Source organism: Diceros bicornis, chromosome 25 (genome assembly GCF_020826845.1).
Source record: "Diceros bicornis minor isolate mBicDic1 chromosome 25, mDicBic1.mat.cur, whole genome shotgun sequence".
NCBI classification, from domain to species: Eukaryota; Metazoa; Chordata; class Mammalia; order Perissodactyla; family Rhinocerotidae; genus Diceros; species Diceros bicornis.
The window spans coordinates 10,570,827-10,598,258 of NC_080764.1; the positions used below are offsets into that span (position 1 = coordinate 10,570,827).

Consider the following 27,432-nt stretch of genomic DNA (forward strand, 5'->3'; position numbering starts at 1 on the left):
CCACCTTGAACTTCCTCTCCTCTCCTTTTAATTTCCGTCATCACTATTCATTTATTCAGCATCCCGTCACCGAGGCCTCCCTCTGTCTGGCCCACAGTGGCTCCAGGAACCCCGAATGAGGAAGATGTAGTCCCTGCCCTCCAGAAACCATGAGTAAACACTCGGTGGAGATACGGACAGAGGGGGTGAGGGCTGGACGGAGGGCGATGACATTCTCCCTCGGCCTCCTGGGGGACACACGTCTCCCCTGCCTGCCCTGACCACACAAGTGTACACGTTCACATGTGCATCCCCCTGGAGCCCTTCACACACCTGCACACGCTACCTGTGTGCACAGCCTCCTCCTCGCCCACCAGGCCAACAGCACCGGGCACGGCCGACCCCCTCTCCTTCTGCAACAGCAGTTCATAAGCTCTCCTGTGCCCCCTGGGGAAGCTCACACGCCCCTTCTCAGAATAATGTTTTTAAATGCATAAAAAATTGTTTTAATGCGTAGGATTAGAAAGGAAGGAAGCCACTTATGTTAACATAGATGTCAAAATATTTTTTAAAAAAACAAATTGGTGATAGAGAACTACAGTGCTTCGTTATCAACATGATGAATGAGCAGAGGCAGTGCGAGTCTGACATGGTGTGATTGTGAAGAGGTGATGAGTGTCGGTGATGTCCTGAGACTCTACAACCACCACGCGACAGGCAAATATCGCTGATTGCTACAGTGATGGTCACAGGAACTGCCAAGGATCCCACCATGGTTTGTTACCTCCATTCATAACACGAAGAAATGCTCAATTTCAGTCAGAGGTCAGTGAAAACATATATGCATCTTGTCCCCATCCAAGTTCACGAACCTCAAGACCCTTGTTCTAGAAACTCCCTCTCCCTTGGGCCCCGAGGACACCACACTCCCTGGGCAGGTCCTCTGCCCCTTAAACGCTGGGCCTTCTCAGGCTCCCCAGCCCTCTGGCCTCCTCTCTCCTCTCCTTGACCCCACATCCACTCCCACAGCCGCGACTCCTGCAGTCCAGGGGCTGACCAGGTCCTGAGTCTGTCCCAGCCCTGGGGGGCTCACTCAGTGCTGAGCAACAGCCCCCCAGACACTGCCCCAGGATGTCTCTGGGAACCTCAAATTCATCATGTCCAAAATGGGATAGGTCATATTCTCCCCAGACCACCAAACTCTCTGCACTTCCCACCCCCATGAACGATGCCCTCAATCACCACCAATCCTGGAAGTTGTCCAGACGAGAACCCTCAGGAGCCTCCCTCTCCCTCGTCCCCATGTCCGTCTCAGAGACCTGCCCATTTTACCACCTAAATCTCTCCTCTCCATCTACTCTTCTGCACCCGCACTGCCCCAGGCAGGCCGCCCTCTCACTCCGGAGTCTCTCAACAGCCCCCTCCTACAGCCTTGCCTCCTCTAATAAATCCTCCACGTGGCGGCCAGAGGGCTCCTCCGAAGCCAAAAGCCTTCCATGGCTCCTTACTGCCTTCCAGAGAGTTTCCAAATTCCTTGGCTTGGCATTCAAGGCCCTTTGTGGGCTCATGAATGCATGAACGTAAGTTCCCTTGGTCAGCCTCATCTCCGTCCACCTCCAGCCCTGCTAGGATGCACTTCGTTGAAAGCTTTGCTGCACACCTACTATGTGCAGGGCTGAGGGCCAAGGCCTAAAGATAAGATAGGCATTAATGGAACATGGAGCCTGTCCTCAAGGAGCTCACAGTCCAGCAGAAGTGAAGAGAATAAGTCAGGCACAAAAAGGCCTTGTAAGCAGTACACGGAGAGAGTGATGGCCCCAACACAGGGCTCAGCTGGGCAGTCAGCAGGCGGCAGGGCAGATGAGAGGTGGGGGGAGGCATGGTGATTAATGAGCATTTGCCAAAAAAGTGAAAGGATGGATGAGTGAACGGGTTGATAGATGGGTATTAGGAGGGTGGAGGTGGAGCCTTTGGGTCAATGAATCATTGATTGGGTAGATGGTTAGGAAGGTGGGTGGATGAATGCATGAATGTGAGAATTAGGTAGATGGATGGGTGGGTGGGCAGATGAATGGATGAAGAGATGGAAAGATAGATAAATGGATGGATGGATAGATGGATGGGGGGGTTGATAGATGGGTGGGTGGGTGGATGGATGAGTGGAAAGATGGATGGGTAAATGGATGGATGGATGGGTGTGTGGAGGGATAGGTGCGTAGATGGGTGGGTGGATGGGTAAATGGATGGATGGATGGATAGATGAGCGGAAGGATGGATGGGTGAGTGGATGGGTAAATGGATGGATGGACAGGTGGTGAATGGATGGATGCGGGACAGCTGGATGGGTGGGTGTATAGGAAGGTGGTTGGGAATGTGACACTCTATTAAATGGCAGCTCCAGGATTCAAACCCAAGTCTACGTGACCAGAAGAAACGCTTCAGGTTGCAACTCAGCACTGTCCTCTCTCCTCCTTCAGAGATTCTCACTCTCAGTCTCTGCCCTCCTCCCAGCAAGGCCCTCAACCCCATGCTGTTCCCACACGTTCAGAGCTTCCAGTGCTCTCAGGGACCACCAGGCCAGGGTTCCTCAGCCTCGGCGCTACTGACACTTAGGGCTGGAGCGTTTTTGTTGTGGGAAGCTGTCCTGTGCATCGTGGGATATTCGGCCTCTATCCACTAGAAACCAGTAGCACACCCTCCCCAAGCTGTGATAAGCAAAACTGTCTCCAGACATCGCCAACTGTCCCCTGGGGGCAAAACCACAGCCCAACCTCCCCCGCAATTTTAGGATGAGGAAACTGAGACCCAGAGAGGAAGAGGGACCTGCCTGAGGTCACCAAGCTTGCACTTGGCAGAGCTCAGACTGGACCTTGGGGGACACTGAGTCCACAATCATCTCCTCGCTGGACGTGAGGGAGGGGCTGGGAGCCTCGCCCGCCACTATCTGGGAGAAGCCAGGCGCAGCCCTTGGTCACCTGCTCTCTCCACCTCCACCCTGGCTCTCTCCTGCCAGCCCGGCATCCCAGGCCCTCACAGTCAGCCGAGCCTTCTTCTCCTGCTTTCTCATATAGATAGAAACTGTCACCCAGAGAGGTCAAGTTGTTTGCTCAGTATCACACAGCAGTGAGCACCAGTGTCAGGATTCGAACTTGGGGAGGGAAGAGGGAGACCAGAGGAGCAGAGCACAGCTCCACAGGGCAGATGGGACGGAAATGTGCAAGGCAGCCCCACAGGAGAGCTGGAGAGAGATTAGCAGGAAGACATTCTGGCTGATTAAAAAGACATATCGATTTCTCTCCGAAGGAAACAAATGGGGCCGTTTGTCTCCCAACAGGATGGCGAGGCGGTCTGAGGGAGGCAGCAGGTCAATGTTGGCTTCTGACACAGACGTCGAAGCCCAGGCAGGGTGGATGAGTGAAAATCCAATCATGCTTTAAATGCCCCAGGAGGGGGCTGACTCTTTATCAGCCAGCCAGCCCTCTTTCTAATTCTCCGCCTCTATATCAACTACAATGAGACTTCCTGGAGGGGCTCACAGGCTCACAGGCCCCAGGCTCGCCCAAGCCCCCCTCGGCCAATGCCAGGCTGGGTGGCCTGGATGGGCACTTCACCTCTCTGGGCCTCCTCTGTCCAGTGGGCAATCTCTAGAGCCAGCACAGCTGCTGCGAAGATGAAACTCACCAGGCGCATAGTAGGTCCTTAGTGAACACCCTGCCCATCTCAGTCTTCTCCTCTGCCTTCCAGAATCTGGACCCCAATGTCTTTCCATCCTCAGCCCTGGCTCCTTTCCTCTCCCAGCCCGCACTCCAGGCTGTTATCAGCATCCCCGTGACCCCCAGCTCCACTTCAGCACTTGACCAGGCTGTTCCCTTAGCTGGGATGCCAACCACTCTCCCCTACGCCTCCCCCATCAAAGTCTCTCCTGCCCTGGCTCCAAGGCCTCCATCTTCACCAGACGGCTCCTGCGGCATCCCCAGTCGGAACAGGCTAACCATTCCATCCTCCACGTCCCCTGAGGGTCCCTCTGCCCAGCCTTTACCCCATTTTGCTTCACAGGAGTAGGATTTGGGTGTGGATCTGCCTCCCCCATCAGACTGGGGACTCCTCGGGGTCACTGCTGGGTGTCCAGACCTGGTATACCGTGGCCCCACCCAACATGGCTGAATAGTCCTGGGGGCACCTCCACTCGAGTCTAGAACAGTGTCCAACATAGAGCTGGCCTTCAATAAACACCTGTTGAATGAGTGAATGATTGAATCAATCAATCAATCAACATCCATGGCCGGGCCTCCAGGCCTCACTCTCTCCCTCAAGCATCCTCCATTCTGCCCTAGGAGCAGGCATTCTAATAAATGAGCTTACCCACGTCCCATCCCTGCTAGACACCCATCAGTGATGCCCCAGCACCTGCAAGATCAAGAGCAGGCCCTAACCTGGCATTCCACACCCCGCTATCCAGCCCCTGCCTCACACTGTCCCAGCCACACTAAACTCTTCACTGTTCTCTACACTATTCCCTCTGCCTGGAGGACCATCCCTCAACTGTTCTCCTTGAAAACTCCTACTCATGCGTCAAGACCCAGGCGAAATGCCCCCTCCTCTACGTAGGCTTCACCAATGCCCCAGGCTGGATCAGGGGCAGCTTCTGCACCTGCAGCTCTCTTTATATAGACATCTCCACGGGACAGTACAGGAGGTTGCCCTGGGGGTCAGGGTCTCTGTGGCCCAGCTGGTCTCCTCTGACTGGCCATCTGGCCTGCCCTGCTGACCAATGAGAGTGCAGCATCCACTCTGGCCACTATGAGCATCCCCAGGGCCCAGCTGGATGCTGACTTTTACTTCTGAGAAAAACAACCTTCTCTACACCAGATGGAGGGAAACGGACAATTTCCCAGACATGTGTTGCTTCTTCAGCAACACTTGCCGTCCGTCTGGGCACTCCCATTAGGCCAGGGCTGAAGGAGGAGGGGACGCTTCCCCAGCCATGAGCCGGCAGGGGGTGTAGCACCGGCCTGAGAGCTGGGAGTCCTGGGCTCCAGTCTGCCCTGGCTCTGCCGACTCCTCAACACGTGAGCTTGGGCAAGTCGTGCTCTCCTCCTGGACCTCGGTCTCCCCAGCTGTGGAACAAGGAGTTAGCACGCTCCCGGCTCTGCCACCTCAAGGGAGGTGCTGAGAGACTCTGCGAGGTCACGGCGGGTGGGAAAGTACTCTGAGAACTGGAACGTGACAAACAAGCCCACCACTGCCAGGCCCATGCTGGGTGTGGGAGACCCAGGGTGACGTGAGAGCCACAGGCCCCGCCCTGGGGGCCTCCCGCCTGGTGGAGGAGACAGAGCCAGCAGCCAACTACTCCCAGGAGTGGAGGTAGGAGGAATCTTGTAGGCTAGGGAAGGACTGATGCAGGGCTGAGGGTCCAGAGAGGAAAAAGCTGGGATCCAGGAAAACTTCCTGCCAGTCATGGCCATCAGGAGGGGCCTGGGGGGGCTGGCAGGAGCTGGAGCCACGGCCTGGGGGAGGGGGCATCATGGGGGCAGCGTAAGCAAAGGCAGGGAAGCGGGGGGCGCCAGGAAACATCGGCAGCCTGTTTGGGCTTCAGAAGAGCGTGCGTGAAGGAAAAGAGGAGGAGCTGGCTGGAGGACAGCCAGGGTGGGTCGCAGAAGCCTCCGACCAGGCGGAGTGAGGCTATTCTGGGGGTGACGGAGAGCCCATCCAGGGTTTAGAGTGAGGAAAGAATAAGCAAACAAAGGAAAGAAGGCAGGCAGGGAGAGGGGAGACACAGCCCCTCTTGGGCAGGCAGCACGACAGATGACAAACTGCTCCCACGCAGGGCGGCCCCAGGAGCCCCTGAGGACGAAGGTGAGCGGGGAGGAGAGAGAGTCCAGAGGAGAGGCGATCAGCGGGGTCCAGAGCTGTGGGCTTCTGGCCGGGTGCTCTCTCCACTGTGCAGGGGCGGGAGGGAGGGCGACGCCAGCCCTCAGGTGTGGCAGGAGGGGTGAGGTCCCAGGAACCGCCTGTTCAGACAGGAAGAGATGGAATAACTCAAGCCCGATGTTCCCGATGGCCCAGCCACAGGGAAAGCTCAGGACAGGATGGATGGAGGTTAGAGTAAGGGAGGACTTCCTGAGAGTCAAGAGCCCTCAGAAGGGTCCTAGAGGCCTTTATCTGGTGGCCCAAGGCCCCGCCTGGGGCAGCAGGACTGAACAGTAGCCTGCCCAGAGGCAGGGGGTGGACTGAATGATCGGCACAGGGCAGCAGGGGGATGGGAGAAGGGTGCTCCTGCAGGCGAGTTCCTCCTCCACCACATTCAGCGCTCTCCTCCTCCTCTCACCCCTCAGCCTTCACGCCCTCCCACCCCCAGGAGCCAGCACGTGCCCACGCTTGCCGGCCGCCTTCAGCCTCTCTCCCTGGTAGCCTGGCCCACCTGAGGAAGGCCTCTCAGACCATCATCAAAGACACGGGGCCCAGCTGCACGCCTGCCTTCAGGACCCTTGTCGGGAGCCAGGGCCCCTCTGCAGCGCAGCCTGAGCCGCCCCGGGTGGCTCCCTGCCGCTCCACCGCCAGCCCCCGTGTGCACCCAGCTGCGCTCGGCATTTAACAGCTTGCCCAGTCAATGCTTGCCCTGGAATTCTCACCGGACCCCCTGACATTCCCAAGCGGGGGTCGCTGTGGCCCTCAATTCACAGATGAGCAAATGGAGGCTCAGCAAAGGCAAAGGCCCCTCAGCCAAGAAGCCCAGAGCAGGTCTTCATTCACGTCAACCAAGCCACAGTCCCTGGGGTCACCTCTGAGTCCTCTCCTTCCAATACCAACCCCAAGGCAGCCACACCTCCGCTCAGACCCTCCTCTCCAGGCCCCCCAGCACCTGGGCCACCATCATTCCTCGCCCCACCCAACAGGTGCCCGCTCATGACCATCTCCCAGCTGACGTCACTCCAAGGGAGCCAGAACGATCTTCCCCCGCACGAAATGGCCACAGCTGTCCTCTGCCCATGCGTGGCACACGGCACACACTCAATAAAGGCTAGAAGAATGATCTCGTGAATGGGTGAGTGAATGGAGGGTGAACGAAAGCCCATTCACCCCCTCAACAAACACACTGAACCCTCACAGTGAAGAGACAGGCCTGGCACCACAGGGCTATGATGAGCCCGTGGGCCCTGCCCTCTTCCTGCCCAGTGATGGGTAATGTCAGAAGGTCTGCAAGGCGGGGGTCTCAGCCAGGTGGACTTCAAAGTGAGAGCAAGCAGAGGGCCGGAGTCAGGCAGGGGACTAGAAGCAGACAGAAGTGGGCAGAGGGGCAGGTGAGAACCAGGACTACAGCCGCAAAAGCACTGAGTGAGTGAGCCCACCCACAAGGAATGCAGGGCCTGCACATCCCTGCAGACACACTGAGATGCTTCCTGGGGAGGACGGCAGGGAAAGAAGTACCCAGGCAGCCCCCTCCTGACCTCGCGGCCCAACTCTCCCCATCCTGCAGACAGGGAGACCGAGGGCGAGAGGGGAGAGTGACTTGCCCAAGGTCACTGGCAGCTGGCGTCTCCTGCCTCCCAGCCCAGGCTGGCGCCCTCCCGCTGCCCAGCAGAGGCAGCCTTCGCAGCCCACTGGCTTCCCACCATGCATGGTTCTGGCTGCAGCAGAAGCGCAGGCTCAGCACTGGCTGGCGCAGGGGATGCTGCAGCCAGGAGCAAGCCAGGAGGGGAAGGGGCTGCAAACTCCTCCAGGGGATGGCCCCAGGCGGGCCACAGCGAGATGACTGCCACATGTAGACGCTGGAACCCAGCAAGACCCTAGCCCTGCCATCCGGAACTGGGAAGCAAACCTGGGGGGCAACCTGGGGTTTCTCCAGGCTCTGCAGGTGGCAGTGGTGTCCTGGATACGAGCTGAGGCTGGGGATTCAGAGAAATTGAGGTTTTCATCCCAGCTTTACCACATCCTGGCTGTGCATCTGGATAAGAGTTACTCAACCTCTCTGAGCTTCACCTTCCTCATGTGTACAATGGGGCTATGACAGCACCTACCTGCAGGGGTGGTTGTAAGGGTTAAAGGTGACAATGCAGGCAAAGCGGTCAGCATGGTAAGCACCAGCTCCTGTTATTATCATCCCTGAGCACCTTGCGCGCCTGCATTACAGGAATCATCTCTATTCATCTTTAATCGTCCCATTATAGAGATGAGAAAACAGGCTCAGGGAGGGGAAGCTAGACTGAGTACAACCCACCACTGGCTCTTCCCCCACAAGAGCTGGTTATGCTCCTAAGAGAGGCTCTCCAAGTCCAATCTAGGTGGAAAATAGGTTTCCAACCTATCAGTCATGCTGCTAGGGGTGCCCTGCTGGAGGACGCTGTGATCGATTAGTAATGTCTGCACAGACGAGGGCGCAGCTACCAGTAGCGTAACCGGCACAAATGTATCTAAATAACAGAGATTGAATCTGATTTTCCCTGGAACCAATGTCCTCTGAAGGCATCATGTTCTATCTAAAGACTTGATGCCCAGCTTCTTATTGAATCTATCATGAACAGAGTGTGTTAGCCACACACGAGGGCCCCGTTCACCTTTTGGGCACAGGAAGCAAGAGTGATAACCACGTGTGTGGCAGTTTTTCTAGTCTACAAAGCTCCATTTTCACGTGTGCCATATGTACTGCTTCGGTCTTCAGTGCAATCCTGGGGAGGGAGAATTACCACCTCCATTTGACACCTGGAGAAACGGGGCTCAGAGAGATTAAGAAACTGGCCCATGGCCACACAGCAAATAAGACGCAGAACCAGCCCCTGAGTCTGTCTGACTCAGGTCCCCAGCACTTTCCATGTGCCACACACACGAGTCAAACAGCACAACGGATCCCCTGACATTTCAGACCCAGAGACCTCCCGGCTGACTCCCCGGCTGACAGCACATGCTCGAGGCCGAGGCCAGGCAGAGTGGCACTGACATCTGAGTGAGTGGACCTTTCCCACCCCAGCTCGCCGGCTCAGGGAGGGTCCCAGCAGCCTTCTGTCCCCGCAGTGAGTCAGGTGGTGACTCAGGGCCTAGATCTGGGCTGGAAGGGGAGCTGAGTCAGGAGAGCCAGCCTCACAGGGGAGCTGGCTCGGAGCCGGGGCCCCCAGCACCAGACCCTCCCACACTGCCCTCCCCCCTCCCGGGCCGCTGGGCACGATGACTGCTCCCACTGGCCTAAGGGGGATGCCCGCACGGCCACCAGTCCTTTGGATGCTTGAAGGGGAGCAGAATCCTGCAGAGTCTGGACACATGAAGGGCCACTTGCAGTTGTCACAATGATTGAGGGACACTAATGACTAATATTTAATGACCAGGGACACCAAACGCCTGTAATGTGCACCACAGCCGGGACCACGAAACACTGTCACCCCCATAATGCCTGCAGGGCCCCCATGGAGGAGCACTAGGCTAAGCACGGCCCCCTCCCTGGGCTGCCTCCCAGCCAGGATGGGAGAGAGGGAGGTTTTGGGCCAGGAAGAATTGCAGAGCCCTCCACACCTGATCAAAGACACCCCCCGACACACACACCCCCAAGCCTCTAAACCCAGCCTGAGTGCCCCACGATCGAGTCTCTGTTCCACGGGCCCCCTGGAGACCCCAAAGTCCCCTGGGCCTGTGTCTGCAGAAACCTGGCATGGCCTCTCTCCCGCTGACCCAACTCGGGCTATGAAATCTTAGCGCTGTGTCATCGTATTCACGAGACCCCGAATCACGGGTCCTCCAACTCCCAAACACACACCAGCACAACACCAATCTCGGACTCCACCCTCTTTGAGACACAGAACACTGCAGTCTTTGAATCACAGAAGCTGAGAGTTTTAGTGTCTCTGAGCCTTGAGTCTGAACTTTGAACCCTTAGACTCGAACACGGAAGCTTGGAGTCTGCAAGTCCCAGAACTTGACGTTTTTGAAGCTGCTCCACGCTGGAACCTCAGACCTCGGGGCTAGAAGGCAGCCCAGCAGTCAAGCGGCCAGTTCAGGCTGAGGCCTGCACCTCCTCCCTCCCTCACCGCAGCCTCCTGCCTGGGGCCTGGGGGGCCGACGTGCTCTGGGCAGCTCCCAGCATTCAGGGGTCCCTCCTGAAAGAGGAGGCTGGATTCAGCCCCATCCCCTCCCCCAAGCGGCTGCCACGTGCTTGGGCCAAGGGCTCTCCTGAGACAGGCGAGGACCAGCCCAGCTCTGCCCAGGGTCCAGACCCCGTCCCTCTCCGCCTGAGCCAGCTCCCTGTGGCCCCCAACCTCAGGCTCTCACACGCCCTGAGGGTGGAGGCCAGAGGGGTGGTGAGGACAAAGGGCAGAGGACCCAAGAGGCCAGAAATGTGGCAACGTGGAAGGGCCCCTGTGGGCTGCTCAGTGGTCAGGGCCCAGGGGGCCTGAGGGTCAAGAGTGCGGGCGAGTGTGGCTGGCACCCCAGGCTCTCAGGGCTGGAGGGGGGCATCTCCTCCAGCTCCTCCTTTTCAGGCGGAGGCACTGAGGATCAGAGAGACGGGACTGCCCTAAGTCACACGCCTAGTTTATGGCAGACAGGACTCAGGCCTGCGCCCCATTCACGGGCTTCTCCCTGAATGACACTCGGGCCGTCTTTGTGCTGCTCCAGCCTGGTCAGACCCGCCAGAGCCTGTCAGAAGGCGAGCTGGGTCAGACTCCCAGGCCAAGGTCATCTGAGCCGGGCCTCTGCTTCCAGCCTGGAGCAGTATGGACCATCTAAACCATGTGCGGCTCAGAGACGTGAAGTGACTTTCCCAAGGTCACACAGCACCCAAGTGGCAAAGCCAGAATCTACCCTTGTCCACCCAGGCAAGGTCCCTGTGACATGGTTCCACAGGCACCCTGGTCCCCCAGCCAGCCTTTCTCTCCCTCAGAAGCCCAAAGCTCCCGTGGTCCCCCCTTCTCTGGCCTGGCCACCCCTCAACTCACACACTGAAGGCCCCTAAGGTTTCCCCAGCATTTTGTACTACATCTGCTCCCATGGGTGGTGCCTGCGTCCCTCACTCCCCGGGGCTCCCCAGGGCCGACCGGCCCTGCTTCTCTGTCCTCCGTGACTCCAGGGCAGACGTCAGTGAGTGCTGGGTGACCTGACACACTGAACAGACCCCCTCACCACGCAGAGACCTCCTGAGCCGTCCCACAGAAGGAGCATCATGGCTTTCGGGCACCTCCCAGCTAGGGGCCCCCAGTTCTGCTCTCCACCCGCCGCAGCAGAGACCCTCCAGTTTCCCGGGTGGGGGGATCCAGGGCCATCATCACCTCAGCCCCCTACGCAGTGGGGAGGCCAGCAGACCTTTCTGGGGGCCAGCCTCGCCACCCCAGCCTGCATGGGGGCATGCCAGGTGTCAGGGCTGGGCTTAGGGCCCACCCTATGTGGCCTCGAGCACTGGCGGGGACTCTGTTCTGCTTGGTGGGCCCCAACAACCAGAGGCCACCACAGCTGGCTCCCCAAGCCCCCTCCTCACCCCTGCGATCCATTCCCACACCACATCTCAAGGGTCCTCTAAACCACAGTCTCTCCACGACACACCCCTGCTGTCAATGTCACCAGGGCCCCGTTGTCCTCAGTACACACAGGCCAGCTCCTCCCCCGCCCAGAAGGCTCTGCAAGATCTCCCACTACCCTCCAGCCTCGTCCCTCTCCACGCTGCCCCTCCCTCCTCCACCCCCACCACACCACACTGCCCTCGGGTCCCCCCTTCTGCAGGCCCCTGCTCCTGCCGTGCCCTCCTGCCCGCTGCGCTCTCCAGCGAACACCGCTCAACACCACACACTCAGCTCAGACATCGCCAGCGTGCACCCAGCAGACCCTAAAGGGGCACCCGCCATGTGCTAGGCACTGCGCTGGGTGCTGGGGTCCAGCAGTGAACAGGACAGGCTCTGCCCGTGTCCAGGTCACCTGACAGTGCCCCTGGAGGCAGCAAATGTTAGACTCAGAATCCCACAACTAGATAGTGACAAGTAACGGACAGGCTGAGGGGCAATCACAGAGGGCTGCCCTGAGGAGGTGACACTTAAGCAGTGATTGGAAGGATGCAACGAAGCATTTGGCCAGGTGAAGAGAGAAGGGAAAAGCATTTCAAAGAAAAGAGCACGTGCGAAGGCCCTGAGGCCTACAAGAGCTCAGAGGAGGCAGAGCGGTGGGAAGTGAGGCAGGGCCTGGGGGGCTGGGAAACAAAGCATCTTAAGCAGGGGGCGACGCGAACAGACTAGACGCAGCAGGTGGAGGCAGGAAGGTTTGTAAGGAGCTGCTTGCTGCTGCCTTTGGCCCCAGACGGGGGCACGACAGACAGAATTTGGAGCGGCGGGGCCTCAGCCTGCATGTTGGGATCGGCTGCCTCCAGGTCCGTGCCCTCAGGCTCCCCACTGGGTCTCATCACCCCTGTGGTCACCGTCCATCAAATGGCTCAGTCACTGGGAGCTGGGCCCTGGGCCAGGGTCTGACTTAACTCTGCACCCCCAGACCCGGCGCAGACCTGGGACTCATACCTGATGACTTTCTGAGCCAGCCAGCCACTGGACAGACCCCACGGTCATCAGCAACTTCCAGAACACTCCCATCAGCAGGACACCAAGTCCTCGTTGCCCGACCTCCACACCCTGACATCTCCCCAGACCCACCGCCTGAGCTCGCTCACCACCACCTCGGCCCAGGCCGCAGAGGCAGGTGCAGCAGGCTCCATCGGGGCACAGTGTGGCCCCGGGCAGGGCCCGGACACGCACAAAGGATATGGGTTACACACCATCTTGATGCACCAGTTCCGGGGGCTGGTGGTCTGTCGCAGGCAGAAGAAGGCCACGGGTGCCAGGTCCGGGTGAGGGAGGTCCAGGTCAGCTCCATCCAGAGGCCCCTCCGGGCCTGGAGGGGAGGGAGGGGGGCTCTGGGGCCCCGGCTGCTCCGTGACTCCGGGCTCAGGGGCCGGGGCTGTGGCTGCGGCTGCGGCAGACGAGGAGGGCGGCGAGGAGCTCTCAGCCATGTCGGGGGCGCTGAGCAGGGGTCCCTGGGGGAGAAAGGGAGGCGGCACGTGGCAGGGGCGGGCCTGGCACCCGCTCGGACCCGCTTCCTCCCACGAGGGGACAGCCCAGCCGCAGGCCCCACAGGCCCCTCGCCCTGACTCTGGCCGTGAGGATCAGGGAAGAGCTGAGGGCTCAGATGCACCCGACAGGAATCCACTTCTAGTGGCTGGTCCGGGGGCAAGTCTGTAACCTGCTGAGACTCAGTTTGAGGAGACGAAAAGGGGGGAGAATAAAACCTCTTTAGAAAGTAGCTTTGTTATTAGTTTCGTTTTTTATGAGACCAGAGTTGAGCATTTATTGCATCATCAGAGCTAAGAAACTTTGCAAGAAAAAGGGAAAGTTACTGTAAAGATACATTATTGCCAGAATGACACGTGTTACATGGGAGAGGTTAGGGCGCTATGGGACCAGACACCAGGGGACCCGGGCAAGTCAGGAGGAAATCAGGGCAGGCTTCCCTGAGGAAGTGACACTTGAGCTGAGACCTGTGGTTGAGCCCAGGGACCCCCCACCCGCTGCCTCATAAAGCTGAGAAGCCAGAGACCTGGGCCCTGATGGAGAAACTGAGGCCCAGAAGGGACAGAACAGACACACAGCCGGGAAACAGCAGAGACAGAACTCCATCAGGGCCGGCTTCCTGGGTGCGTGACCTGTGCAGCCACCCAGGGCCCCACACTCAGAAGGCCCTAAACTTGATTTAATGCTCTGCTGTCACCAACTTGAAATTCTTAATAATTTTTAATCAAGGAGCCCACATGTTCATTTTGCACTGGGCCCTGCAAGTCACGTGGCTGGTCCTGGACTCCATCGCAGGGGTACTTCCGCATCCTGGTCTCGTCTGATGCTCGCGGCAACCCCAGGAGGGTTACTACACCCATTTAGCAGACGGAGAAACTGAGGCCCAGAGAAGGGAGCAGTGTGCCAAGGCTACACACTGAGCCAAGTGTAGAACCGGAGCATGTGCAGAGGCCAGAATCCCAGACCAGCCCTCCAGATTCAGCGGTGACTGACCGCGGCCTCGCGGGCCCCCTCTACAGCCGGCCAATGGTAGGGCAGGAAGAACAGCCCCTCCTCCAGGCTTGCCGCCTCCCCACCTCATCCAAGAGGCTACCAACCCCAGCATCTTCATCGGCTGGGGTCTCCTGGGCCCTGGAACCCTGCCGGTGCCAGGCTGGGCAGTGAGAGCTGGAGACGAGGCCAGAATCCCTGGCACTCGCCCTGCTGCCACGCGGCTGCTGAGCTGCCGGCTGAGCCGCCCAGCGCTGATGCGTCTGGACATTTCTCTGGCTCCCGGGGGCAACAGGCGGGAGTTGGTGCCTCCTACCACTCCGCCCGGCTGGTCAAGGAGGCAGAACTCTCTCCCAAGCTCAGGGCTTTGCTCTTGGCTCCAGAAACACAGCTGTGGGCCTTACATAAGCTCCCGGGCACCTCGGCCCACCACGTGTCGACCACTGGGCTGAAAAACATCCTCCCCGGGGGGCTCCGGGCCTGCCCACCGCAGTGCCAGCCTCGGAGCCCACCACTCCCTCCACTGGCCCCTCGCTCCTGCCAGACTGGACCTCCTCAGGTCCCAGAGCGCCAGCTGCCTCCTCCAGGCCTCTGCTCACACCGTCCCTCCCCCGGCAACACCTCTCCCCGCTCTCCCAGGCCCTGTGCTCCCAGGCCCTGACAATTCATTCACCTGTCCAACACACATTTCCTGGGTGCCTACTATGCACAGGTGCTGGGCAGGCTCTGGGGCTCTGCTGGTGAGTAAGACAGACCGGGCGCCAGCCTCATTCAGCCAGCACTCCAGCAAGGGAGAGAGACGCACAAGTCAATTAATTTCTCTCTCTGCGTTTCCACAGCCCTTATCATCACCAAACATACTGTATAATTTATGTATTTCCATCTTTATGATTTAGTGCCTGTCTCCCCGACCTGCAAGAAGGCAGGGACTGTGGTCTGTGTCATTCACTGCTATATCCCCCAGTGCCTGGAACAGCGCCTGGAACATACTAGGTGCCCAATAAATATTTGTAGAATAAATAAATAAAATGGGCTGGGAAGTAAAGAAACAAGGGAGAAAGGTGGAAGTGGGGAGAAGCCACCTTGCCCCCTCTAAGGAAAGAGATATTTAAGATAAAAACAACAAGAATCAGAAGGCACCAGCCATGGGTGATGTGTGGGAAGAGCACGAGTCACAGAAGGAACAGCATGTGCAAAGGCTGGGAGACTGGAATGAGCATGGTGCATGTAAGGAACACAAGTAAGCAGTGATGCTGAGGCTGGGGCAGGGAGGGGAGGACATTAGAGACTGGGGCAGGGTCCGTTGCAAGCCCGTGGAAGGAGCTCGCGTTTTATTCCGAGTGCAATAAGAAGCCACGAGACGGTTTTAATGCGGGCGTGGTACGCTCTGGTCTGTGTTTTTAAGCCATCTCTCTGAGGGCCGAAGGGAGGTGGGCGCAGGGGCAGGGGTGGAGCAGGGAGGGCCAGAAGGTGGCTGGAAAGATGGCCTGGCCTGGGGTGCTGGCAGAGTGGCAAGAACAGGGGGGATTTGAGATATATTTTAGAGGCAGAGGAGCCTGGCCTGGCATCTGTCCCCACGCCACCACCCAGCCCTGCCCAAACCCCTCCTGCAACCGCACAAGTGGAAAGAGCCGCCGCGGCCTCCGGAACACACGGAATCACTCCCCTCCTTGCTCTCAGCTCCATCCACTTGGTATTAACTTGCTTCTTGCCTCACTCGGCCCTGTTTAACGCTGTCACACTCTGTGGTTGTCTTTTGTCCTCACACCTCTCCCCCAGCTGTAGGGCTCCTAGAGACCACGACTGCCAAGGCCACTATACCCACCCCCACCCCTGGTGCCCACCCAGCCTCCACCCTCTGACTTGCTCCCCAGTGAACACTCAGCCTCCACCTTCTGACCTGCTCCCTAGCAGCTGCCCAGGCCGCCACCCTCCCTCTGCCCTATGCCTGTAGCCAGCTCCTGTCCCCAGCTGACCATGTGCCAATGGCTGAAAGCTCTGGGGGGGTTGGCAGCTGGGCCCCCTGGGCTCCACATGACTGCAGATGGAGCCTCACAGAGACGACAGGACTTGCTTTAGGTGGCAGCTTTGGTGGATTCAAACTCAGGTCCACCTCGCCCCAAAGTCTGAGCTGCCTCCACACCCTGAGCCTCCTCCCTCTCAGTGCTCCCAGGTGGGCCCACCAGGCAGCGGAGTGGTAACTGGACTGGCCTCCGTGAGCAGGGGCAGGTGCAGGTGCAGGACCTCACTGCGTCTGGAACACACACCCCTGCTCCTGACTCCATCAGCCTCCTCGAGCCTGAGTTTTCCTCTCTGTAAAGCTCAGCCCTCCTCCTGCCTCAGCAGGTGCTTGTGAAGAGGCAACCTGCTGTGGATGGGAAGGCTCTCTAGGACCCATGAAGGTGGATGTCCAAGCACGCATGGGGCCAGCTGTGCCATTCCCAGGGGCTGCCATGCCAGACTTCTCTGTACCACCACCACCATCACCACCATCACATTCACCATCACTCATCATCACCACCAGCACCATCACCATCACCATCATCACCACCACCATCATCAACACCACCATCATCACCATCACCAGCACCATCACCACCACCACCATCACCACCATCACATTCACCATCATCCATCATCACCACCAGCACCATCACCATCACCCATCATCACCACCACCACCACCACCATCACCACCACCACCACCAGCACCACCAGCACCACCACCATCATCACCACCACCATCATCACCATCACCACCACCATCACCACCACCACCACCATCACTACCACCATCATCATCACCATCACCACCACCATCATCATAACCACCACCACCACCATCATCACCACCACCACCATCACCACCATCACCGCCACCACCACCATCATCATCACCATCACCACCCTCACCACCACCACCACCATCACCACCACCATCACCATCACCACCATCACCACCTCCATCACCACCACCACCACCACGATCACCTCTACCACCACCACCACCACCACCACCACCATCATCACCACCACCACCACCATCATCTTCACCACCACCATCACCACCACCACCACCATCACCATCACCACCACCACCATCATCATCACCATCACCACCATAACCACCACTGTCACCATCACCTCCATCACCACCACCACAGCATCACAGAGGCTCTGACTGACTCTGACTCTATGCCAAGCAATAGGCAAAAGGCTTTCTGTGCATCGTCCATGTCAATTCCCACCATAGCCCCATGATGTACAGACCACGCTTATTCCTACTTTATAGGGAAAGACACTGGAACCCAGGGAAGTCCAACAGTGCCCAAGGTCACCCAGCTGCTATAGGGCAGAGCCGGGTTCCCAGGTCAGGTCTGCCACGCCTGAGCCCGAGCATGAACCATTACAGGCACCACCCAGGGTCAGGGAAAGGTGCCCTGAACCAGGCCTGCCCTCCCAGCTGAGTCACCAGGCAGTGCCGAGATCACTCCTGGTCCAGCTGAGACCCCCAATGTGGGCAAAGACCCCCAAAGTCTTCCCAAGTCTGTGAGAAAACTTGCCTCCCAGAATGTTACAGCTGGCACTCCAGAGCCATTGGCGTGTGGTGTGGGGAGGCCTTGTGTCTGCAGAGCTGAGCCCTGGTGAAGACAGACCTGCGGCCTGGCCTGCTCACCCAGGCCCTGTGTGTGTGCGTGTGTGTGTGTGTGTGTGTGTGTGTGTTCATAGGCACACACAGGCAGGCAACTTGTTTATCCCTTTGTCAACAGCCACACGCCAGCTATTGTCACGACTAGAAGAACAAACAACAAATTCATCTGAGAATACTAAAATCCAGGCATCTCAGAATCAGAGTATCTTAGAATCACCCAGAACCTTAGAAGCCCAAGATACCAACTACAACACCCTCAGACTCTGGAGTGTGGTGTTGCAGAGCCTGGACGCAGGAAGCCAAGACCCATGTTGGAATCCCGGCTCGAACACCAACACGCCCCTGCACACGACTCAGCCTGGCAGGGGCCCTTGGCTACCGCCTATAAAATGAGGCGACCACTGTCCTGTGGCCAGGCTGCTGGGGGGTGAATTGGGGGAACACACGAGCACCTGACCACACCACCACACCCAGACCAGCACACAGGGAGCCCTGTGACAGCCTCCACGCCTGTTAGCGCTGTCAGCCACGGAATTCCAGAATCGGGGAACCTGGGGTCCCAGAAACACAGGGTCTGGTTTAGGCTCTTATGGGCTCCAGATCTTCACACACAGAATCTCTGAAACGAACGGGACCCCTGAAGTGGCCTAATCCGTGACCACTCACACTCACCAGCGCAAAGATCACCCACAGGCACACACACAGCCACACATACACAATCACACACAGACACATACACATAATCATACAAGACTCACTCATACAGACACACAATCACAGATACACACAAAACTCATACTCACAGATGCACATACAGACACAAACATAATACACAGACACACGCAAGCTTACTCACACAGACACACCCCTCACACTTCACACACTCACTACCACACTCACACACACACACAATCACACCCCCCCAGTGTGGAGCCTGCATCTGGTGGCCTGCAGAAAAGCCTTTGCGAGGCTGTGGGAAACCTGCCTCCCAGAATCTTCCAGCCGGCATCCCAGAGCCCCTGGAACCCTCTGTCTACTCCCTCTTCCGCATGACAGCCCTGCAGACGCATGACGCATGACGACGGCCCGCCCACCCCAGGCCTCATCTGCCCCAGGCCTCTTGTCACCAGCTCCCTCAGCCATTCCTTGGGTGACAATTTCCAGATCATCTGCTCCTTGGTAACCCTCCCCAGTCACACTCAAGTTTGCCTACTCTCCCCTGCAAGGTCACCCAGAGTAGAGCAGACAGATCACCTGCCTGGATCTGCAGGGGGACCTCTCCTGATGCAGCCTGGGAGCCCCAGAGGCTGGCTGGCAACTCAGTCAGACTACAGCACCTATGAGGCATGTGGTCCACTGGTCCCCTCAGATCTTCTTCAGAGAAGCTGCAGCCAAGACCAGGTTCCTCTAGCTTAAAGATGAACGGCCAATGTTTGGCCCCCAAGTTTATGATCTGACACAAAACTTGCTCTTGTCTGGCCAGCTGAGCCTGCCCACCTACTGCAGTCACCTTGGTCCCGTCACCAAAATCAACAGCTAGCCCTCCCAGCTTTGCAGTGTTCAATGAACTGGATCAGAAACCCTTCCTATGACAGCTAACAAGGTCAGAGCCAACACTATTCGCTAAGCACTTACTATGCGCCAGGGACTGCGTTACAACCCAGTGAAGTAAGTGCTTCTGCTCTCTCCGCTTTACAGGGGAGGAAACAGAGAGGGTAATGGATTTTCCCACGGTCACGAGCCACTCGGTGAGAGAGCCAGGGTTTGGATCTGGGAGGCCCAAATTCAGGTCAGCAGTTAAACCTGTCCGGACCAGGTTGTGGACAGGAAGTTGGAGCCCACCCGCCCACCCCCCAGGACCTGTCCACATGTCTGTCACTGGGCATTGTCATTCGCCGGCTCTCGGCCTTATGGCAAGTGCCAGAAAGTGAGGCTGCGTTGAATCTCTGTCAGTGTGTTTGAACATTTCCCAGCAGGTGACTCTGCTGATCATTTTTCACTTACTCTGCAGTAATTAGGGCCTTGGGACTTACTCCAGCTAACAAATCAGGGTGAACATGGTCCCCGATGTGAAGGAGGGTGTTCTAGCAGAGAGAGCACTGGATCAGGAGTCTCGGGGCCCAGGTTCAAGTCCCAGCTCCACCCTCCCTGCACCACAGTCTCACCAAGCTTCATTTCCTCTTTTGTAAAATGCAGAACATGATTCCTTCTCTAGCACACAAAACGGATAGCAAACTGGGAAAGAGCTTCGGGAAGTACCTTAACAAAAGAAAACCAGCTTCACCGTCCCAGGCTCCCCGCCAGGCTGCAGAGACACTTCTAGGGCTCAGAGAAATCCTTCAACGTGGAAGGTGTTATCTCAATTTTACAAGAAGGTGACGCTCCCGGGACACTAAGTGCCCTGTCCCTGCAGGCCATGCTCATGACCGTGGACTTGCCCCGTCTCTCCTGGCCGACACAAGAGCTGAGTGGCCCAGGGAGGAGCCCAAAGTCCCTGGACCAACAGGGAGCAGAATGCGGCCCTCGCTGCTCATCGGGCGGTAGTCAGGGGTGAGGAGAGAAAAAACCCTGATGCTCTTCTTAAAATGCATCGGGATGACCGCCCTGGCTGGGACGAAGGGAGAAGGCGTGCGAGGCAGGGCCGGGTCCGTGCTGGCCTCTGGCCCCAGAAGACCGTGGCCTCCACCCTGGAGAAACCACTCCCCTCTCATCCTACCCTGCTCAAGGAGTCCCAGACTCTCCCAGCACTTGCTCAGGGCATCCAAACACCGTGTGCTTTCGAAGCCCCCCAAGTAGCAAACACAGCCCTGGTCCTCCCCTCCAGAGCACGAGAGGAAACCGGGCCCTGTGGCCGTGTGCCCACACCGCACCTGGCACAGGGGAGGCCCCGGCCCCTGCCAGGGGCACAGAAGCTCCGAGAGGGCAGATTCTGTCTGTTCCCTCCTGTTCACTGCTGTGTCCCCCAGTGACCAGAACAGGACTTGGCACACAGTAGGTGCTTCAAAAATACGAGAGTGAGAGAGAGAGAAGGGAATCAGATTTGCTCTCTTCTCTCCTTAGACTAGCAGCCAGGAGGAGGAGAGACACAGCCCACACCTTCCTGGATATCAGGATCCACAGGCCCACGGACCTACAGACCCACGGACCCATGAATCCCCACATGCCCAGGTTCACAGACACACACACCCACAGATCTATAGATCCACGGACCCACACACTCACACATTCACAGAGACCTGCAGACCACGGAGCATGGAGCATGGACCCACAGACCACGCACCCACAGCTCCCTGGCCTGTCTCTGAGCCCCCAGCCCAGCCCCAGGACTCCTAGGGGCCCAAGGGTTGAAGGCACAAGGCAGGAGTACATCCTAGGACTGCGCGGGAAGAAAAGGTTCTGCAGAAAAGAACAGGAGGGAGGGAAGGGGTCAAAAGGAGAGCAGGGAAGGGAGGACAAGAAAAGGAGAGGAGAAGGGAGAGAGGAGAGAGGAGGCTGCAGGCCCCACTGCAGCCTGGTGGGGTCTCCTTGGACCCCTGCACCCAGCCGGGCAGCCCCCTGACCGGGGCTGGGCATCCAACAAGAGAACAAGGCAGCCGAGGGGAGACAGACAGAATCAAGGAGCCGCTAGAGCTGCCTGAAAGCCTGTCTGTCACCTTGGAAAGTGCGAGCCCCTCGAGGGCAGGGAAGGATCGACTGGTGCTCAGAAACGGCCTTTCCCGGGAGGGCTGAGGCCCAGGGGAGCCCCACTCAGGGGCGCAGGGTGAGGGTGGCAGAGATGGCAGTGGAGGGGGCATGATGAAGGGGATGGGGGCGAGGAGTCGGAGGTGGTGACCCCCCGGGGTCAGGGTGTGGATCTGGATCCAGGACCACAGAGAAGCTGCCATCAGGGCCGTCTGAAACTGCTCCCAGCTTGGCTGTGGGCTCACAGGGGAGAGGCTGTCCCAGCCAGCGACAGGAGGTGGGAGAGGAGGAGTTCCCGCAGCAACCCGTGCCCCCAGCTCCCCACCCAAGGTCAAGGGGAGTCACGGTGCAGACACGGGAACTGCTGCTTGGCGCCCCCTGGTGGGCCTAGAAGATGCCCTCTCAGAGCGCCTGGAATGAGGGGGAAGAGGGCAGCGGGGCAGAGAATCTTGTTCAAGGGAGCCTGGAGGGGCTGTGAGCCAGGCCTGTGGCCCCTCCCCACAGATGCCCCTCAGGGTACCCAGGGGCAGGCCTGGGCAGCTCTGAGCAGCCAGGAAGGGAGCGCGAGGCCTCGGTGTGGTGCCAGGCCCTCCGGGTGTGTGAGTGGGGTTCACTAGTTCAGTGCCAGGCCAGCTCAGCACCCCCAGGGCGTGATCTTCCGTTTTCCTCTTCCTCCCCAACTGCAGCCCCAGAATCAGTCCCCACTCTGCCACGCTGCCCTGTCACCCACTGGCCCCCTCTCCCTCCTCCTCTGCGTGCATGGTGGAGGCAGGAAGGGGACAGGGAGGTCTCCACACTCCCGGCCTGGTCCCATCCCAGCCCCGGGTCCTAGAACCCGAACAGAAAGTTTGTCCTGAAGGGTGGACAGGAGTTTCCAAAGCCAGTCCTCGGGACCGAGGGGAGACACTGATCCCAGAGGTGGTCGGACAGCGAGGGCAAGGCCTAAGGACTGAGGCCCGAGGGAAGCAGGCCCCAACGCCCCAGCCAAAGCCTCTCCCCGGCGCCCAGCCAGGAGCGGACCCACACCCCTATCGCACAGCATCCTGGCCCCAGGCGGCACCTGTATCTGCTGGGTGAATCCCCCGGGGTGGTGAAAGACAGAAGGACAGATGGCTCTCTGCTCAGGCCAATCTGAGCACTCCAGCCCCCAGGACACTCCTCACAGGCGTGTCAGACCCCATCACACCACACAGGCACAGACGCAAGCAAGCTGTCTGTCTCTCTCATTCTCTCTCTCTCTCTCTCTCACACACACACCTGGCCCCAGAACGCAGACTCTCAGGACCAGAATACAACCCAGGGGTCTCCCCAGAGCCAATCTCATGCGACTCAGGGGCCCCCAGGACCCTGAAGGGGGTAAAGACACAAGCCCAACAGCCAACTGATGCCTCCGCCTGGGGCCCATCCAAGAGCTCCCTCCCCCAGGCATCATGACCTCCCCCCAAGAGTCCTTCCCTCCCCACACCACAAAAAGCCTCTAGCCCCCCACATCCCACACACACCACCCGGCAGACAATTAAAACCCAATCATCATAAACACTCATTATATAACCTCCCCAACCTGCTAGGATTCCCTTTACCCCTCCCGAGTCCCGGCTCCCACCCTGGCCTGGCCTCACACAGGGAGGTGCCGACCAGGGAAGGGGCCGCTACCACCCCGGCCTCGTCTCCAGGAAAGTTAACCGCTGCCTGGGATTCCCCCGTTCAATCCCCCCGCTGCCCTTCTCCCTCCGCCAACACTCCCAGCTCAGCCCCCGGCCACTGGCACCAGCTCTGGTCCGGCTGGCCGCAGAGCCGCAGCGGCGGAGGGGCAGACAGACAGACAGCCTGGGCCCCCGGCCGGCAGCCTGACTTGTTGAATAAATTTCTGCAGCGCTGGCTCAGCCGGCTTCAGCATTGGCACCGAGAGAACTTTCGTGGCCTTGGAGAAGGGACCGGTCAAAGTTTCCCGTCCTTCCTCCCAAGGCACCCGCCCCGAAGGCACGGGATGGGGGGACAGACCTGATGGGCACGCGCGGGTGGGGGGCCAGGTCCCCAGAAATAAATAAATAAACGCCTAGATAAAGAAAGAACCCGACGCGCCAAGAAATTGGCCTCGGAGCTGAGCCCTCCCTTCCTCCCCCCCCCACTCCCATCCCCACCCCCACCTACCTTGCATGGACTTGGCCGGGCAGCGGGGGGTCGTCCAGGTTAGAGACGCGGGGGCGACGCGTCCCCCCAAAGGCGGAGATGGAGGGGGATCCCTAGCCCCGCCAGCCGCCCCCCGCGAATTCAGGATCAGCTGCGCCCCTGGGGCGCGAGGGGCGGCGGGCGGTGGGCGGCGGGCCCCGGGGCCCGGGCCATGGCGGGAGGAGCCGGCGGGCTGCCGGAGGGTCAGCGAGGCTCCGGCGGGCGGCGAGAAGCCGGCGGCGCGGACGAGCCGCGGACCCAGCCGGAGTTGGAGCGCGCGGCGGGCGGCGGGCGGGCGGGCGCGCGGTGCTCCGGGCCGGGGCCGGGGGCGGGGGCGCTGCGGGGACCGGGCGGCGGGCAAGTGCCCGGAGAGGACCGCGCGGCGGCTGGCGCGGGCGGCGCCCCGGGCGGGGGCGCAGGGTCGGGCCGCCTCCCCGCTCGGCCGGCTCGGCTGGGCTCGCGCTCCGGCCCCGGGCTCGAGGCGCGGGGTCTGCGCGCGGCGGGGGCTGCGGAGGAGCCGGAGCGCCGGGCGGTGCGGGGACGTGCGGCGGCGGCGAGACCGAGCCGCGCCGCGTGCGAGGCAAAGCTGTCCTTATACTGACACCAAATGTCTTCGGGGAAAGCTGCAGGCGCGGGACGCCGGATGGGGGAGGCGTGGAGGCGACAGACAGACTGACGGCGGTGGCTGGTGAGCCCCCTCCCCTCCCTAGAGGGCAGGAAGCCCCCAGCCTGGCAGCCACCTCCTTAAGATTCAGGGTGGAGGCTAGGGGAGGGTCCTGCCCCCTCAACATTGGGGCTGCGTCATGCCTTAAAAAGGGAGGGACCCCGTTACTGACCACCCAGAGTCCCAGGTGCCTGGTTGGCCAGATGACGCTCCGGATTCTCACCAAGATGCTGTGAGAGTCTAAATGGGGAGGGGGATGTTTCCCCCACTGCCACAGCCCAGGGCTGCCCCTCCGAGGCCACCAGCTCTTAAATGGTGGAGCTGGGCTAGAACTTGTCTCCAAAGGTCACTCTGTGGCCCAGGCAGTCTGCCCACTTCTCATCCACACCAGGGCTTCTTCCCAACCTTCAAAACTTGGCTGAAAGGCCACCTCCTCCAGAAAGGCTTCCAAGGCGACTCCCAAGTGGAACAGATGCCCCTTTCTCCAGGTGTAAACGCCCCAGCCTCTCCCCTTCTCCTGGGCAGCCTGGGCCACAGGAGTATGAGAGATCAGGGACTTCAGCTCTGCCCTCCCCACCCCCACCTCTTCTTCTCTGGGAGAATGTGGGCTGGGGGGCAGGGCACTGGGCTGGGGTTGGGGTGGGGTGGCAGTGGAGGACTGAGGAGGCCTGCTGGGGCAGCTGGGTCTGGCAGATAAACAGAGCTTCGGAGGACGGTGCCCGCAGTTTGGATCCCAGCTCTGCTGCTTCCTGAGGGCCTTGGGCAAGCCTCTGAAAGTCTCTGAGCCTCAGGTTCCTCATCCGGGAAATGGGGATAAAAGTTCAGGCTTTGCAGAATGAGAACAGTCTGAAACGAGCTTCGTACTGTCCCTGGCACATAGTAGGTGCTCAACAAATATTCATCCCTTCCCAGCTTTGAATCTGTCCAGGGGGACAAGACAAACCTCCATCACAGCACAAGGCCGGGTAAGCCCACCAGGCCGGAGGCGTCTCACAGGTACGGATTAAGCAGGCCAGAAGGCGTCCACGGGGCGGGGTAGATTTGTTTCAGAGCAGAGCGGGCTTCAGATCAGGAGTCTCGGGGAAGACCTCATCAAAGACGAGAGGCTGGCACTGGGCCTTGAAGGCTCGAGCAGGATTGAGATGAGAGGAGAGGAGGTGGGTGGGGAAATGGCATCGAGGAGGCGGAAAGGACATATGCAAAGGTATGGCAGTAGGAACGAGCTGGCGTGAGCAGGCGCTCCACACCCTGGCCGGCTGAGTGCCCAGCTGGACCGCCCCAGGCCTGGGAAAGGGAAAGAAGTTAGGCAGCAGGGCCGGGAGAAGATGCCAGCCACTGCTCACTTTCTCTTCCTTCTCCTCTGGCAACATTTTCATTAAGTTCCCAAGGCTGGACAAGACCTTGAGAAGCCACCAGATGGTGAGTTCTCAGGCCTGGGTCCTTTCGGCTACAGCCTCCAGAAGTGACTGCCCAGCCCCTGCTCACATACCTGGGGTGACGTAGATCTCATCACCTCTTGGGGCAGCTCCTTTGCTCTCTGGGTATCTCTGTTCATTTAAAGTTCTTTTTTATATTTAAGGAGACATATGGCCCCCTCCACGATCCTAGTTCCTTCCCTGTCCTGGCAGGACTAACACTCCGTCTCCAGCTTCATTCAAGCATCCACACAGGCGGGAAGTCCTGCTTTATGTCCAACCTAAGTGCTTTATGCTTCAACTAAAGCCTTACTTGTCCAATCCTTCACTCTTCTGCCCACCCCGCCCCAGCCCTCGGCATAGGGGTGGGCTCTGTGGACATGGAGGGTGCAGGTAGACTAAAGGTCATGGAAGAAGTGGGGATGAGGGATGACCCTCCACCTGCTGGGGGATGGGATTGCAACTCTGGGTCTCAGCGAGAAGCAAGGCTGCAGTATCCCTCCCAGAGGCCCTTGCTGGCTGCAGGAGCTTCATTTATTCATTATTGCTATTTATATTGTGCATGGTATTTGCAGAAGGCTGTAGCAGCCGCACACACTCATTAGGCCCCGCCATGCCCTGGGAGCAGGCCCCTGCCAGGAGGTAGGTGAGATGGACCCTGGCCTGGAGTCCCCTAGGGCATCTACCCGGCAGCTGGGCCAGGCTCCCTATCCCCTCCCCCAGGAACAAGGCCCAACCAGACCCTCACTCACTACTCCAGCAACTGCTGGGCAGAGCAGCCCAGGCTCCCCTCCATCCCCCAGGAGAACTTTCTAGCAATTGTAGTGCCTGGAAAGGTAGGGAGCATCTGTCCATGGGGATAAGCAAGCTGGGGCTAAAGGAAGCTGGGGCTAAAGGAAGCTGGGGCAGGATTCCTGCCGCAGAACATGAGATGAGGTCCTTTCCAGACCTGAAGGTCCTAAGAGCACAGAGACAAAGTTTCCAGTATCCTCAGAATTACCCTGATTTATTTCTCAAACACTTACAGAGCATTTATCTGTGCCAGGTCCTAGTCTGAGCCTTTGACAAATATTAACGCATTTAATCTTTTCCACAATCTTGTAAATCATCGCTACTGTTTTATAGACGAGGAGCCATTGGCACAGAGAAGTAACTTGCTCAAGGTCACACAGCTAATAAGTGGCAGAGCTGGTATTTAAATTGGGGGCCTGGCTCCAGAGTCTGTGCTCTTAACTAGGATTCTGGACTCTAGGATTCAAAAACTCTGAGTCAAGGTTTCCAGGATTCCACACTGGCAGAGTGGCCCTGCTACTAGAGTAGGGAGGGGCCTGGCCCCAGATATCCTCACATAGGCCACCCCGTACCCCGTTAGAGCACGTTCCCCTGGGGCATGGAGAGAGACTGCTCTCAGCCCTAAGCAGCACACTGAACGCTTGAGACCAAGCCCTGGGAGCAGCCCACCGTGATGGGAGCTAGGGATAGGAGAAACCAATGGCAGAAAATGAACTTCAACATCCCAAAAGCTTTTATTAAGCATCTACTGGGTACCAGGCCTGTGCCAGGGCTGGAGAACATTCTGAGATGGAAAGGTCAAGAAATGCTGAGTGGGGGAAGCAGGGAGGGGATTTGGGGTCAAAGGCAGAGGAAGGGTGGACAGAGGCTGGGCCTCCCGTATGTGATGGGGCAGGCACTCAATGGGTTCGGAGAGGCCGAGGTCGACCCGGACCCCAGTCTGGAGGGTCATGGGAGAAGAGCCAGAAGTTTCAGAGGGAAAAGAGTAGAGGAGAGTGAAGGGAGAGGAGAGGAGAGACTGCGAGATGGAGGAGTCAGGGTCACAGGGAGGGGGGCCCCTGGGGA

At 59.0% G+C, this 27,432-nt stretch overlaps 1 protein-coding gene across 1 annotated transcript in view; it reads right to left on the reverse strand.

The window, feature by feature from the left end:
• Window positions 1-12,946, reverse strand: part of CACNA1I (calcium voltage-gated channel subunit alpha1 I) — a 105,172-nt gene extending 92,226 nt beyond the window's left edge. Inside the window, exon 1 of the mRNA XM_058568321.1 lies at window positions 12,702-12,946. Coding sequence (XP_058424304.1) covers window positions 12,702-12,946 — 245 coding nt within the window. The remainder of the gene's footprint in view (window positions 1-12,701) is intronic.
• Between the last annotated feature and the right edge of the window lie 14,486 nt (window positions 12,947-27,432).